General features: G+C 34.2%; 1 protein-coding gene across 2 annotated transcripts in view; it reads left to right on the plus strand.

Annotated features, from left to right (window-relative positions):
* Positions 1 to 15,049, plus strand: part of LOC149782797 (CD109 antigen-like) — a 642,407-nt gene that overhangs the window by 80,503 nt on the left and 546,855 nt on the right. For both annotated transcript variants that reach the window (XM_089934311.1, XM_089934312.1), the window contains exons 6-8: positions 834 to 907; positions 1,979 to 2,027; positions 12,522 to 12,601. In XM_089934311.1, the coding sequence (XP_089790437.1) occupies positions 834 to 907; positions 1,979 to 2,027; positions 12,522 to 12,601 (203 nt within the window). The remainder of the gene's footprint in view (positions 1 to 833; positions 908 to 1,978; positions 2,028 to 12,521; positions 12,602 to 15,049) is intronic.

Raw genomic sequence — 15,049 nt, forward strand, 5'->3', positions numbered from 1 at the left:
TGACTGGTCGGCCTGGTGTCAGGAAAATGTGACTGGGTGGGACATCATGCAACATGTATGTGACATGATGCCCCAGTGCTAGATATTACTATAAACTGCTGCATTGCAAACATCATAGTGATATGACTGAAAAATTGTAAAAGTGACATTAAAATACAAATCATACACACACAGTCTTCATAGCTTTTGTACAATAATTGTACCGTGGACCATAATTAAGCATTGGCTCTGAAATGGAACTACATTTAAAAGGAACATTTGATTCATTGTTTGGATACTGTCAGACACATCAGAGAAGTTTTAATTCTAAGATTATTTAAAATCTTCATCATTTTATAAATTCATATTTACATATTCAATGGGAAATAAAATTGTTTATCTCTATTTCTTCATATATGATTTATTGTTATGCTTTTCAGTAGAGAGTTACGTATAGTAATGGCGCAGTTTAATATATCTTGTAATATATCATTTTCCATGCTGTTTATGCCTTTAAAACACAATTAATAAAATAGCTAGAACATTGTGAACAATTCATGCTATGAAATAATTTTATTTGTCATGTTGTGTATTACAATAATCTCATAGAAACCAAAGGGATTTAATGATGTAAACAAACTTGTATTCATTGTGAAGAAGTTAAAAGGCAAAACTGGTCATGGAATTTATGTTTTTGTATTGCTTATTTATTTGAAGTAGATATATTTGGGTACTGTGTATTAAAATGTAATTGTATAAATTACAATACTGTAACAAAGATATACATGTATATATTATCCTATTAACAAAGGGAGATAAATCTTAAAGTTAAAAAATCACCTTTCTGTTTTCAGTCAAGTACCGTGTTATTTACTTGGATCAAGACCAGATTCCTATTTCAAATGAGAATGTAACTGTGACCATAAAGGTAAGTGTTTTGCACACAAGCATAAACCCAAATGTTGTAGACATTATAGCGATATGACTGAAAAGTTGTTAATGCTACGTTAAAAATCCAAATCTCAAACACAAACACACACACACACACAAACACACACAGTTCAAAAGACGTCACTGGTTGAAAAATTTACACGAATATTCACCTGGCCTTTCCTTATATTATATGGTACCATATTCATAATACCAATGGGTAGCCTCATGAATCTGATCTGGTCTGCCAAATTTTGACCTCGCTTAGGTGTTAGCTCTGGAAAATCTGACTGCAGCTGTAACATAGTTAATTATCATGTAAATACCACAATAAAGCCACAGTCAAGTGAAGAATACAGATTACCGTACATCTCTCTCTCTCATAATGAGGCTTAATTTTTATTTGACCATGAGGTCCAATAAGAAAATTGTGATGGAATATCTGTCTTTGTCATGATTATTCATCTTCTAACTTATCAATTGTAATGCACCTGTATCAAATTTAAAAAACGTATATTATCTGATGTAAGCTAATTTTTAATACTGATGATCATGTAATTGTTTAAAATTCTTCTGAATGTGGGGTCCTATATTTTTTCATACATGATCTCTTCCCCAAAATGAAATATGTTTGTACACATTATTTTCGTACTTTGGAGAATTTTTTTAATACGAAAAATTATGTGACATACAATAAAGCGATTTGATGACAACATCCACATACAAGTTGATTCAGAGTATAAAATGAAGCTATGATTTTCTGGTCAGAAAGTATATATTATAGGCTGGCAAATACGGTAATATGGTTTTGTGTTAAATTGCTTGATTTTCCTGATCATAATTCTAGATTTTTTGTATTAATTTGACAAAATGTGTGTTAGATTGAGTCTTTACAATTTGTGATACATTTTTTTTTCCTTGTTAAGCAAACTGAAAGCTGGATTCCACGCTTGTCTCCATAGTTTAAGCAGCTTTGCATGTTTTCTGAGTGTGCTGAAATTGGGAGTACATTTTTACTAAATTCATATTGATAAAATTTTTTAATAAATTTAACTCTTGTATATTTTAGGATCCTAGAGACAATTTATTGGTGCAGAGGAAAGAAACAACAGATACAGGTAAAGTAGCTCCAAAAAGGTTTACATTTGTTTAAAAACTCTACTGTAGTTCATTGTGCTAATATGTACTATATATAGTACATTTGTTTAAAAACTCTACTGTAGTTCATTGTGCTAATATGTACTATATAGTACATTTGTTTAAAAACTACTGTAGTTCATTGTGCTAATATGTACTATAGTACATTTGTTTAAAAACTCTAGTTCATTGTGCTAATATGTACTATCAGTACAATTGTTTAAAAACTCAAGTGCATTGTGCTAATATGTACCATAGTACATGTGTTTAAAAACTCTACTCTAGTACATTGTGCAACATGCCTTTTCTGTCACATGCTTCCATTATAATTGGTATTGCGTGTGCTTACAAACTGCTCATTAAAGTTTGACCGAATTTGAAAGCATCTGTGATTTGGGGGGAGGGGATGAGGAGGGGGCTTTCAGATTGTTCAAATGATGCTGATCTGCCACCAAATATGGCCACTAGCACTACAAGTACAATACCTGCTGTGTCTCAGGTGAAAAACATTATTTGTTTTACTCACAAACCTGCCTATACAGTAATGTTTATAGAAACATGATTTTCATTAATCTTGGGGGAAAAAAGGAGAGAGAGAGAGAGAGATTTATTTTTTGACCCATGGGAGGTCATGGGTTTGATACCCAGCTGAGTCATACCAAAGACTTACAAAAAAATGGTACTAACAGCTGCCTTTCTTGGCACTCAGCATTAAGAGGTTAGTATTAGGACTGGTCAGCCTGGTGTCAGGATAATGTGACTGGATGGGACATCATGCTACATGTCTGCGGCATGATTCCTCAGAGCTAGACATCACTATAAACTGCCACACTGCAGACATCATAGTGATATGACTGAAAAATTGTTAAAGCTACATTAAAAATCAAAATCACACACACAAACACAAACACACACACACACACACACACACACTTAGAGCCTATCTTCATTACAGTTTATGAAATAATTATCATAGAAGCAATTAAAAGATAATGTGAATGAAAAAATAAACAGCCACTATTTGACATATTTCTTGATTGGCTGACAAGGGCTTGGATGAAGCATGTTAACTTTTTTAAAGACTGCTTTGGTAGAGTCCATTATACTAATTTACATAGGAAAAGTGGAATGACCCAATTCATTATGCAAGTCAAGGAAATGCATGTTGAAGAAAATTTTTATTAAACATAATTGCTTTTAATGTTTAAGTCATCCTTATTAAAGATTGTTGGCAAGCTCATGATAAGCGGCAATGTTTCTTGTTGGCAAGTTCATGATAAGTGGCAATGTTTCCTTGAACTTGGATTTCATTCCTTATATCAAATGCAAAACATGTTGAAAATCAGCTGCTATTCAGGAACAGATGAACAACCATCTGCAAAGCAAGCAGTATCCAGCAAAACTAAATTTCAGATCTTCAGGATGGAGTTTGACTTTATAAAGCACAGCAGCTAGGGGGAGCATTTCAGTTATAGTGCAGTCTGCAAACATCAAATCAACATCAATCAGCACCCTGAATTACGGATCACTGCAATCTCACTTCAGTCTGCGTGGGTTCGAGTCTTGGGCTCGGCCAATGTGGGTATGTGAGAAAGCTTGCTGGTAGCTTCTCATGGGTTGGTGGTTCTTTCTGAAGTTTTTCCAGTTTCTTCCTCCACCATTTATACTGGCTGCCAGGTATAGCCTATCTGGTACTGAAAAATGGCATTAAACCTTATAACAACATCAACATCAATCATTCAGGAGTGTATATGTCAAAATAGCATCATCACACAGCATATTTGACACTCCATTACAGCAGTGCAGATGCAGAAAGATCATTTTCTAAGCTGAGTAAAATTGAACACGATCTTTGGGGAAATTTGAAACAGTACCATCCAGTCTCTAAACAGTTCAAATACAAACACAAATGACACTTGAATTGTCTTCAGCCCTTCTAAGAAGTGATCAGATTTGATGGAAAGGTTTCTGACATGAAGGTCTTTTTGATTGTTTAAATGATACTGATCCACTATCAAATACGGCCACAATTACTAAAAATAGACAAATATTTGACTTTCAAAACAAATTTTTTTTTAAAAGTAGGTGCAGTATTACCCCACTATTGCACGCTTATTGTAACAGGAATTCTGATAATACGTGATCATGGCTTGGCTCTGGAAATTTCATATGTATTTTTCTTATACACAATTTTTTTGTGTTGAAAGTACAAAAAATAACCCAGGGTTCTTCCTCCACCACTTATACTGGCCACCATGTATAGCCTATCTTGTGCTGAAAAATGGTGTTAAACCCTAGAACAACAACAACAACAACAAAAAATAGCATGCAAAAAGTTTATGATCATTTTGGGGAAGAGATCACATATGAATTCTGATATAAGATGATCGTGGCATGGTCCTAAATTTTCATATACATATATTTGTTCCTGAAATTTAGTATACATGAATTTTTCTCAGACATGAAAAGTATTATATTGATTCAGGGATCATGTTGGGCTTCGGCAATGTTTCCAGGTTTTGTTTTCCGTATCGGTGACAAATTTATACCATCTGGTGAGGTTTTGTTTTGTAACATAGTTTACACTGTTTAAACTTGTGCATACAATTTTTGATTTGGAGAGGAGAAATTCAAAGGCATCATGAAAGAAAGCAGCAAACATGATATAAAATGCAGCAGAATCTATTGTTACAGTGCAGATTCTTTGTTCATATGGACAAACCATCATTGTTATATCATAATCTGCTTATTATGACATCTGGCCTGAGTACTATATGCTGTAAGATCTCTGCTTTTTGTTGTGACATTTCTGATAGCAGACATGAACTGGACAAGGCACTATCTGATATGAAAGTGTCAGACTTTTGGCCACTTGCTAGTAATTATTATATTTATTTAGATTGGCCTTTACATGTGGATGTTAATTAAAATTCTTCTTCTTTTCAATTAAATCCTTCAGTCACATTTTCTGTAGTATTCCTTGTCAGAACAGAGCACTTTTGTATCCATTGTCTGTTGGCCTGTTTTTAAAATATTTCTGATGCATGCATGCGTGGAAGTCAGCATCACTCTAGTACCAGACATATAAACAAAAAAAAAAAACAACTACTTCTTGTTTGATCCAATTCTCATGCTACCAAGACTACCTACAGTTGACTAACCTTTGAAGGCAGGAACAGTAACTGCTACAATTGACCAAAGTCTAATTCATTGTTTTTTAATGTACCCAGAAAAATAGTTTTGCTGAAACTTCAAAGAAAACTGATTACCTTTAAAGCATCATTTTGTATAAATACTAAGCAAATAAAAAAATGTTCAACAAGTATGTTAGGTTGACATGACAATCAGAAATGGGCATTTGTTTGGTCCTTTAGAGGCAGCTTCAGTAACATGTGCACCCTTCTAAGAAAGCCAACTACATGATCCAGTATAAACAAAGAATCTTTCATGAAAGGAAGTCAGCACCAAACTAAAATAAAAGCAATAAAATCTGCTGGATTGTTGCATTTTCCAAATAGACTGAAACATGTTTATAGTGCTGTGAAAGTTTCCTTTTTGCAGTAAGAAGTTTATCCTCACAGTCGTTACCAATAGCGGCATGAAATGCAGATTGAATTTTTAGTCATTTGAAATCACAGATATCTGGCTGTCAAGTTAATTGAAGATTGAATATCTTGTAAAGACCTTTTTATTTTTTCATTTCTCAATGAATAGCCTTATCCCCTGGATGGCCTCTGCAAGATAATAACTGTCTCCAGCTGACCAAAATCTAGGCCAATTTATGTTCATGAACATGTAACAAGTAAACAACTATAGCCAGATGCTACTGGGGACAGTATTGTAGTGGATTGTTTAGTGACAGTCAGATATGGTTCAAACAAGGAGTAATAATTTTTTTATAAATGTTATTTGTGTTTTCTAACATGATGTGACTGATACATGAATTTTACAACATGTGATCAAATTCTAGGACTTTTTATATAAATGTTCAGTATTAAGTGGATTATGAATTGTACTAGACAAATGTAAGTTAATTGTCAATATGAAAGTGTATTTGAGCTGGTCATCATTTAATCAAAAGCATGTATTTCTTGTGACCACTTTTATTAATCCCGTGCAAATTTTTTAGGTACATGCATAATTTTCTTCAGCTAACTGACTTGGTTGGTTTTAACATGGTTATGTCTGTAATAAGTTGGGTTTTCATGGACTTCAACCACCTTGTTATAGAGGGCTCACACTGAACTATATAGTCTTTTTTTGGCCCAAAATTTCACAAATTAAAAATAATGTTGATAATCTGATAATACCATAGTAAAAAAAATCTATTAACATTTAAAAAACTAAACATTGCAGTTAATATTTTACAATTATTTGACATGACATTACATCATCATGCTCATGACATCATATTTAGTTATAAAATAGCCATTTAGTTATAAAATAGCCATTTAGTTATAAAATAGCCATTTTGTTATAAAATAGCCATTTAGTTATAAAATAGCCATTTAGTTATAAAATAGCCATTTAGTTAAAAATAGCCATTTAGTTATAAAATAGCCTTTTTGTGCTAACATTCAAGCTATTTATTAAAACTTAAGGCTGTTCCATATTCGGCAACCAAATTGATAGTTTTAAACAATATATGCGTGAATAACCCTTTTAGTAGAGTATTATTTTGGTTGCTTGATGTGGACCTTGTGAAAAATGATTAAAATTAAGTTTGTCAGCATTCATTGTTACCTTGCATCACGCCAGCAGTTAAGTATTAGCTACATCAAAACGGATATTTCTGCTACAGTGTATGCATGACATAATTTTGACATATACCACAATGAATATATGTCCACTGTAACATGTATACATATGGTTTAGTGAAACACCATGAAAATAAACATTTAATGCTGTTCCTAAGAAATGGATGTAGATTCATCAAAAACAACAAATTTTGCCATGTTTCTTGAACTGTGTTCTTAGCTCACCCCACATGTCCTTGCCATATCGAACACACAATTCAAGTGTACAGAATCACATAAATGTCTTTTCTCTCCTCTTAAAAAAATAAGTGACATTAAAATGTTGCCTGTTTTTTTTGCTATATTTCTGATCATGTTTTGGACATTCTGAATATTGGGGTGAGGGTAGTTAAATATAGAAGAGGTGCCTGAAGGATGTCAACCAACAACAATAACAACAACAAAAAGCAGCTTACTGTCTAAAAGATAATGGAATGATGATAAAAATAAAAATAAAACAGTATTCCATACCATGATCATTTGAAATAGCATTTATTTGTTTTAATTTGTTTTGTTGACTTTAATCTTCAGCTCTGACAATCCTCTTCAGAGTATGAAATAATAATGTGAAACCAACACAAATAAGCCATCAAAGTACTGAAATCAGCATTGAACAAATTTAAGATGCTATATGTGTTAGTATTCACTGCTTCCAATTTGGTGAATTACTTTGCACACAACTTCACAATAGACCACTCTGGTGGCCTAAGTGGTTAGAGTGTCCGCCTCGGATGCGGGAAGTTGTGGGTTTGAACACTGTCTGAGTCATACCAAAGACTTATAAAATTTGTATTTGCAACTGCCTTGCAAGAATATCAGCATTAAGAAGTTAGTGGTAGAACTGGTGGGGTTTTGATCCCTGGCTGAGTCATACCAAAGACTTGTAAAATTGGTACTAGCAGCTGCCTCACTTGGCACTCAGTATTAAGAGGTTAGTGTTAGGACTGGTCAGCCTGGTGTTAGGATAATGGGACTGGGTGGGACAATATGCTTCATGTCTGTGACATGCCCCAGTGCTGGACAGCACTATAAACTGCCACACTGCAGACATCATAGTGGGATGGCTGAAAAGTTTTTAATGCTGTGTTAAAAATCCAAGTCACACACACACACACACACACACACTCACACTCACACACACACACACACACACACTGCTGAAGACTATATTTCGGTCTCCAGCTGACAATAAAATATAAAAAAATCCAGAATGCAGTATAGCTATCAAAGAAGCTTGAATTGAAAAGAGTGATTATATTACAGTGTTAAGGATTTTAATGTGATGATAATGTGTTTTAAAAGGGAGAACATAATGTTTAGGACATAATTGAGCTTATCCAAAAGAATCCCACACTGCAACAAATTATATGTAATCATTTGCTTTTTTCATGATAGACCCAATGTGGTAAAGAGGTAGTGTATGACTGCTACTAAATACCACTAAATTGCTGATTCAAGCTTTCTCGAGAGCACAACTTTTTACTTTATATATATATATGTATATGTATGTATGTATGTATATATAGTTTTAAATTTTGTTTCCCCTTAGTGTTTTAAGTAAGTTTGTTCCTTTTGCACAGTTTCTTTCTTTCCCTCTGTTTATCCTGTGTCATCTATCCAAAGATTTGCATTAACTTAAAAATAAACCAGAAAGTAATTTGGTTTTAAATATTGCTATTTCAACTGGTTGCTTATATTTGTCATTATCCAGCTCATTTTTGTTTATATTTCACTGGTTCTTAATTAGCACAAATCTTTTTGTTATGACCATTCATGTATGTGTGTGAGAGAGAGGGAAGGAGGGAGGGAGAGAGAGAGACAGAGCAAGAGAGAGAGAGAGAGAGTAATCATTTGCTGGACTGTGACCTGTCTTTTATCTTATAGCTTAAAATGTATATGCATTTTGTGTACATAATTGTGGATCATCAAAATTGGGTGGGATGGTCTACCATATCTATTCCATTTTTTTTCATTTTAAGTTATAAATGAATAGTTTGATTACAAGTCTCACCACTGGTAAAACAAAGTCCCCTTATCCTTGAGTAAGCTGCCTTTTATAAAAAATGTGCGTGTTTTTAGGTGTGTTTGCTTAGCTGGGTACATGCATGCATGAAGGCATATATATTCTTCTTACACATAAACTCCATATTGATGCATATATAAAATACTTTGGTCATTTTTCGCATGAGAAATTTTTGCTGATTTCCTGTTTAATTCTTCATTGTAACATTAATATAAAAGTGATATATGACTTATCAAGGTTTAGTTCTGTGTTACCATTGTCATCTTGAAATTCAATGTATTTTGACCCTGGTTTTTTTATGTACAAGAGTTCAGTGATGAAGACTTAATTAGGAGAGAATGCTGTGGTGTATATATGGATATTTATAATGGTCCATCCATAATTTCCATGTCAGTTAATATAAAATTATAAACTCAGGGAAATAAATGCAATAATATGGTATGATTTTCTTTAGATATGAATTCTGAAATAACCACTGAATATACAGGATCTTAAGAGATAAATACAGTGCATTACAAAAATGATGAGATAATGTTGAGTTCTAATTGGGTATGGCACACTAATGATGCCAATGATAAGAACATGGGTAATGGAAGAGCATTGTGCACTGGAATAAATAGTTATATTAATCTGTCTTACTGTAATTCTTGCTTTTTCATTCCATCCATTCTGTAGAACCTTTTGGTCGATAAAAAGACAACAGTGCGTGTTCACTATTAGTCTTGACAATATATCTATCAAAACTGATATCCTTGATTGGTGAAGTAATAAAATTGTTATATGTATGTTGAACAAGTGTCTCATGCTGTATAATTTACAGCTATTATGTGGTCTCTCTCTCTTATGAAATGGATAGAAATATATCGCATTTTAGAATCAATCATCAACATAGGGAGTATTTTTGCTTTTGTCGTTGACATTTTGAACATTTTTAATTCTTCTCTATACACAGTGCAAGCATTCGACAATTATAAATGTACAAACTGTATGCATTACAATTTCTAGGGAAAAATGATCACGAAATAGTTTGCTTTTTCTTTGGTGATCATGGCAATATTATGAGTGAAAGTCAGCACTGAACATGTACATGTATGAAAAGTTTTAAATGAAGATGAAAATGTGTGTCAGAGATAATCAGCTTAGAAGAAGCTGATGAACAGAATTGAATCAACTTTGACATAGTGTCCTGGCATAGGGTCCTTTCAGTATAGATCAGTGATGCTGATATGCCATCAAATATGAATGGAGATAGAAAAACTAGAAATGCCTGAAAGGTGTCTTACTGGGCCAGATTTTTATATATATATATATATATATATATATATATATATATATATATATATATATATATATATATATATGTGTGTGTGTGTGTGTGTGTGTGTGTGTACATATATATATATATATGTATATATATATATATATATGGAACAATTACTGCATAGTATAAATATTCACTCATTCTGTAACCTTTTGGCAAATGCTGAAAGTTTGAAGAAACCTCTTGTTGGTTCAGGGATGTAAAATAGAGCTGATGTGCTTATTGCAATAGGCCTGATGTGCATATTGTAATAGACCTGATGTGCATATTGTAATAGACCTGATGTGCATATTGTGATAGGCCTGATGTGCATATTGTGATAGGCCTGATGTGCATATTGTAATAGACCTGATGTGCATATTGTAATAGACCTGATGTGCATATTGTAATAGGCCTGATGTGCATATTGTAATAGGCCTGATGTGCATATTGTAATAGACCTGATATGCATATTGTAATAGGCCTGATGTGCATATTGTAATAGACCTTATGTGCATATTGTAATAGGCCTGATGTGCATATTGTAATAGGCCTGATGTGCATATTGTAATAGACCTGATATGCATATTGTGATAGGCCTGATGTGCATATTGTAATAGACCTTATGTGCATATTGTAATAGGCCTGATGTGCATATTGTGATAGGCCTGATGTGCATATTGTAATAGGCCTGATGTGCATATTGTAATAGGCCTGATGTGCATATTGTAATAGACCTGATATGCATATTGTAATAGACCTGATGTGCATATTGTGATAGGCCTGATGTGCATATTGTAATAGGCCTTATGTGCATATTATAATAGGCCTGATGTGCATATTGTAATAGACCTTATGTGCATATTGTAATAGACCTGATGTGCATATTGTAATAGGCCTGATGTGCATATTGTAATAGACCTGATATGCATATTGTGATAGGCCTGATGTGCATATTGTAATAGACCTTATGTGCATATTGTAATAGGCCTGATGTGCATATTGTGATAGGCCTGATGTGCATATTGTAATAGGCCTGATGTGCATATTGTAATAGACCTGATATGCATATTGTAATAGACCTGATGTGCATATTGTAATAGGCCTTATGTGCATATTATAATAGGCCTGATGTGCATATTGTAATAGACCTTATGTGCATATTGTAATAGACCTGATGTGCATATTGTAATAGGCCTGATGTGCATATTGTAATAGGCCTGATGTGCATATTGTAAAAGACCTGATATGCATATTGTAATAGGTCTGATGTGCATATTGTGATAGGCCTGATGTGCATATTGTAATAGGCCTGATGTGCATATTGTGATAGGCCTGATGTGCATATTGTGATAGGCCTGATGTGCATATTGTAATAGGCCTGATGTGCATATTGTAATAGGTGACTTATGGAGTTAAGAGCCACAGTTAATCAGTTGTATGGTAAGCATGCTGGACTTGTAACAGTTTGGGTGTGAATCCTACCATCAGATTAGCATGCTGGGCTTGTAACAGTTTGGGTGTGAATCATACCATCAGATTAGCATGCTGGGCTTGTAACAGTTTGGGTGTGAATCCTACCATCAGGTTAGCATGCTGGACTTGTAGCAGTTTGGGTGTGAGTACTACCATTAAATTAGCCCTGTGTCCTTTGGCACATTTCTGAATTGCGTTAGCACTCAATAACTTGTATGTGGTATTGTTCCATAAAACACAAACCAATTACAATCAGAAAAAGCATGGAATTTTACTTACGCTTTCTTAATTTTTGTTTATGAATGAAAAAGAATGAATGCCTCAAATGTTACATATGCAGGGGAAAAATGCTTGGAGATTTCAAATTCATGTTTATCACATCCATTGAAAGTATGTCTTTTAAGGGAACAAAATAAGTATATATAGCTCTAATTACAGGTAAATACCATGTTTGCTTATTTACAAAAGATACATTTGCAATTTTTTTATTTCTTTGTGATTGGATCTAGAGCATGCTATGTGCATATGCACATTTCCCTTTGGCTGAATTCAGGACAAAAGTAGATTCAATTTATCTTTGCAGAGCACTAGAACTTTGCTACAATTCACTTTACAGTTTGTGAAATTAACACGAAACTCACAGGGTTTGCTTCATTTAGAATGGTAGGTTTCCTATCAATTTTTTTATGTCAGATTATTGTATTCCATTTTAATGGCATAACATAGAATGTTCAAATATCTGAGTAGGTACCATTGACATTGTTTTTTGGAAATATGACTAAAATTTTTGTCTGATTTTTTTTTTATCCCACTGGATCCCTGTTCATCCTGCAGGGGTCACAATGTTATATATTCATTATGGTATATTGTATTTTTCTAGGTGTAATAAGCCTTGAGTATGAGCTATCGAAAGAGCCAATACTAGGAATGTGGACAATCAAGGCTGAGGCACCCAATGAGGTAACAACATGTTTCAAAGAGACTGACATTGTTAATGATGTAATTTGTATTCTGATTGTTATTACTTAGCAAATTTATTTCTGGTCATACTTTTATCAAACTTTGTAATTAGGTTTGTTTTAATAGCAGCAATACCTTAACTATTGCTATTGTTTATCTTTCTTTTTCGTGCTGAAAAAAACGCACTGTCCATTTTATGTGCATACATGCTCCCTTAGAGTCAAGAATTGTTAGTATGCAAAACAAGCACAGCTGGGGCCCCGAGTGGCTGAGTGGTCTAAAGCGCTCTCTGTTACAGATCACTGCCGTCTCACCTCTGTCTGCTTGGGTTCGAGTCTTGGATTCGGCCAATGTTGGTATGTGAGAAAGCTTGCCAGTAGCTTCTCGTGGGTTGGTGGTTCTTTCAGGAGTTTTCCCGGGTTCTTCCTCCACCATTAATACTGGCATCCATGTATATAGCATATCATGTGCTGAAAAATGGCATTAAACCCCACAACAACAACAACAACAACAACAACAACCACAGCTAGATCAGCTTTTTCAAGGATGTTAACATGATCAGATGTGTGCCAAACACCAGAGAAAATTTGCCTCTTGTAGTGTTTTTTAACCGCAGTAGCAGCCTGGCCTCTACAATAATTATCTCTAATGGCGTTTCATTTTTTTTCAAATCTTTATGTGGTAAACTTGGTTCCAACAGGGACATTGGGTTACTTCTGCATGGGTCAGATACATTTTTTATCAAAATCCTTTTCTATCAAGGTACCATTAAGCCATGCATGCAAGGAATAATGACTGGTTGCTCACTAGATGTGTTCTTCAGTCTAGATTGACACCGCAGGAATCATGTTGTATACAGTTTTGTAAGGCGGGGATGTTTTCTGGTGGTGACTTTTGTTGAGTGTCCTGCTTAATTTTGGTTTTTCGTTATCTAGAGTTTATCGCCCTCGATGTTATTGCCCAGTTTGAGTAAATATAAATATAAGTGGTGAACTTATAGGTGAAATAGATAGAGATCTAAGCGGATATATAGAACAAACGAACATGAGCCCCCGTACTTGTAAACAAACAATTTAATCAATTACATAAAACAACTGTGAAAATTCATTATATCAGGAATATACTCTGCTTTTAGAAATTAAACTTTCACTGAATTACCAAGAGACACAAATAGATTTAAATAAAATAGTCGATCTGTTTACTGATAGATTTAGTTCATCATAGGTGGTAAATACTGGTAAAACTAAAATATTACTTATCTCAACACGGCAAAGAAGGACAAATCTTGATAGTGATGAACTATGTCTGACATGGAAGGATACAAATCTGCAAATGGTCTGTCATGATAGACTACTTGGTGTTCTGGTAGATAATAACCTATCATGGACTGAACATATCAAACATATCAGTAAAAAAGTCAATTCAAGTTTATGGCTTCTCAGTAGGATAAGACATTTTCTCCCTGAAAGGCACAGAAAACTATTTTATAACAGTTACATACAACCCTATTTGGACTACTGTAGTACAGTATGGGGTAATTCAAATGATAAAAACATAGCAAAGCTGGCACATCTTCAAAAAAGAGCATTTGGGCTAATATCAATCCAGAAAGAAAGCAAGGAAAGTTTAGCTGGTAGGTTAAAAATATTACATATTAAAGACTGAATCTGTTTGAGAAAAGCCAAATTAATGTACAGGATATCTCATAATAGTGCTCCTGAATATTTACAATCACTATTCCAGTATAGGCTACCTGGTAATACTCCCCACCTGCGATCCATGTCTATCTACCAAACAGTATAAAATTCCCAAACGAATATAAGGAGTTATTTAAAAATAGTTTCCAATACTCTGGAACACTGCTCTGGAATAGTATTCCAGTTCAGATTAGAAATGCCCACTCTATTTCCTTCTTCCAAACCCAATATATCCAGTGGCTTCAGAGATGCAGCTAAAATAAATAAATTCCTTTGTATGAGGGTCTCAAGGTAGATCAGTTTTTAGCTAATTGTGTTACCCTCTTTAAATAAGGTCATTATTATTATTATTATTACCATAGCATGTTGCTACCTCCCATCGAGGAGTAGATGCCCTGCCTATACCATTGGAGGATGAGATGAACTTCCTATACCATTGGAGGATGAGATGCCCTGCATATACCATTGGAGGATGAGATGCACTGCCTATACCATTGGAGGATGAGATGCACTGCCTATATCATTGGAGGATGAGATGCCCTGCATATACCATTGGAGGATGAGATGCCCTGCATATACCATTGGAGGATGAGATACACTGCCTATACCATTGGAGGATGAGATGCACTGCCTATACCTTTGGAGGATGAGATGCACTGCATATACCATTGGAGGATGAGATGCACTTCCTATACCATTGGAGGATGAGATGCACTGCCTATACCTTTGGAGGATGAGATGCACTGCATAT

This window comes from Sinohyriopsis cumingii, chromosome 15 (assembly GCF_028554795.1).
Source record: "Sinohyriopsis cumingii isolate HCF-2022 chromosome 15, ASM2855479v2, whole genome shotgun sequence".
NCBI classification, from domain to species: Eukaryota; Metazoa; Mollusca; class Bivalvia; order Unionida; family Unionidae; genus Sinohyriopsis; species Sinohyriopsis cumingii.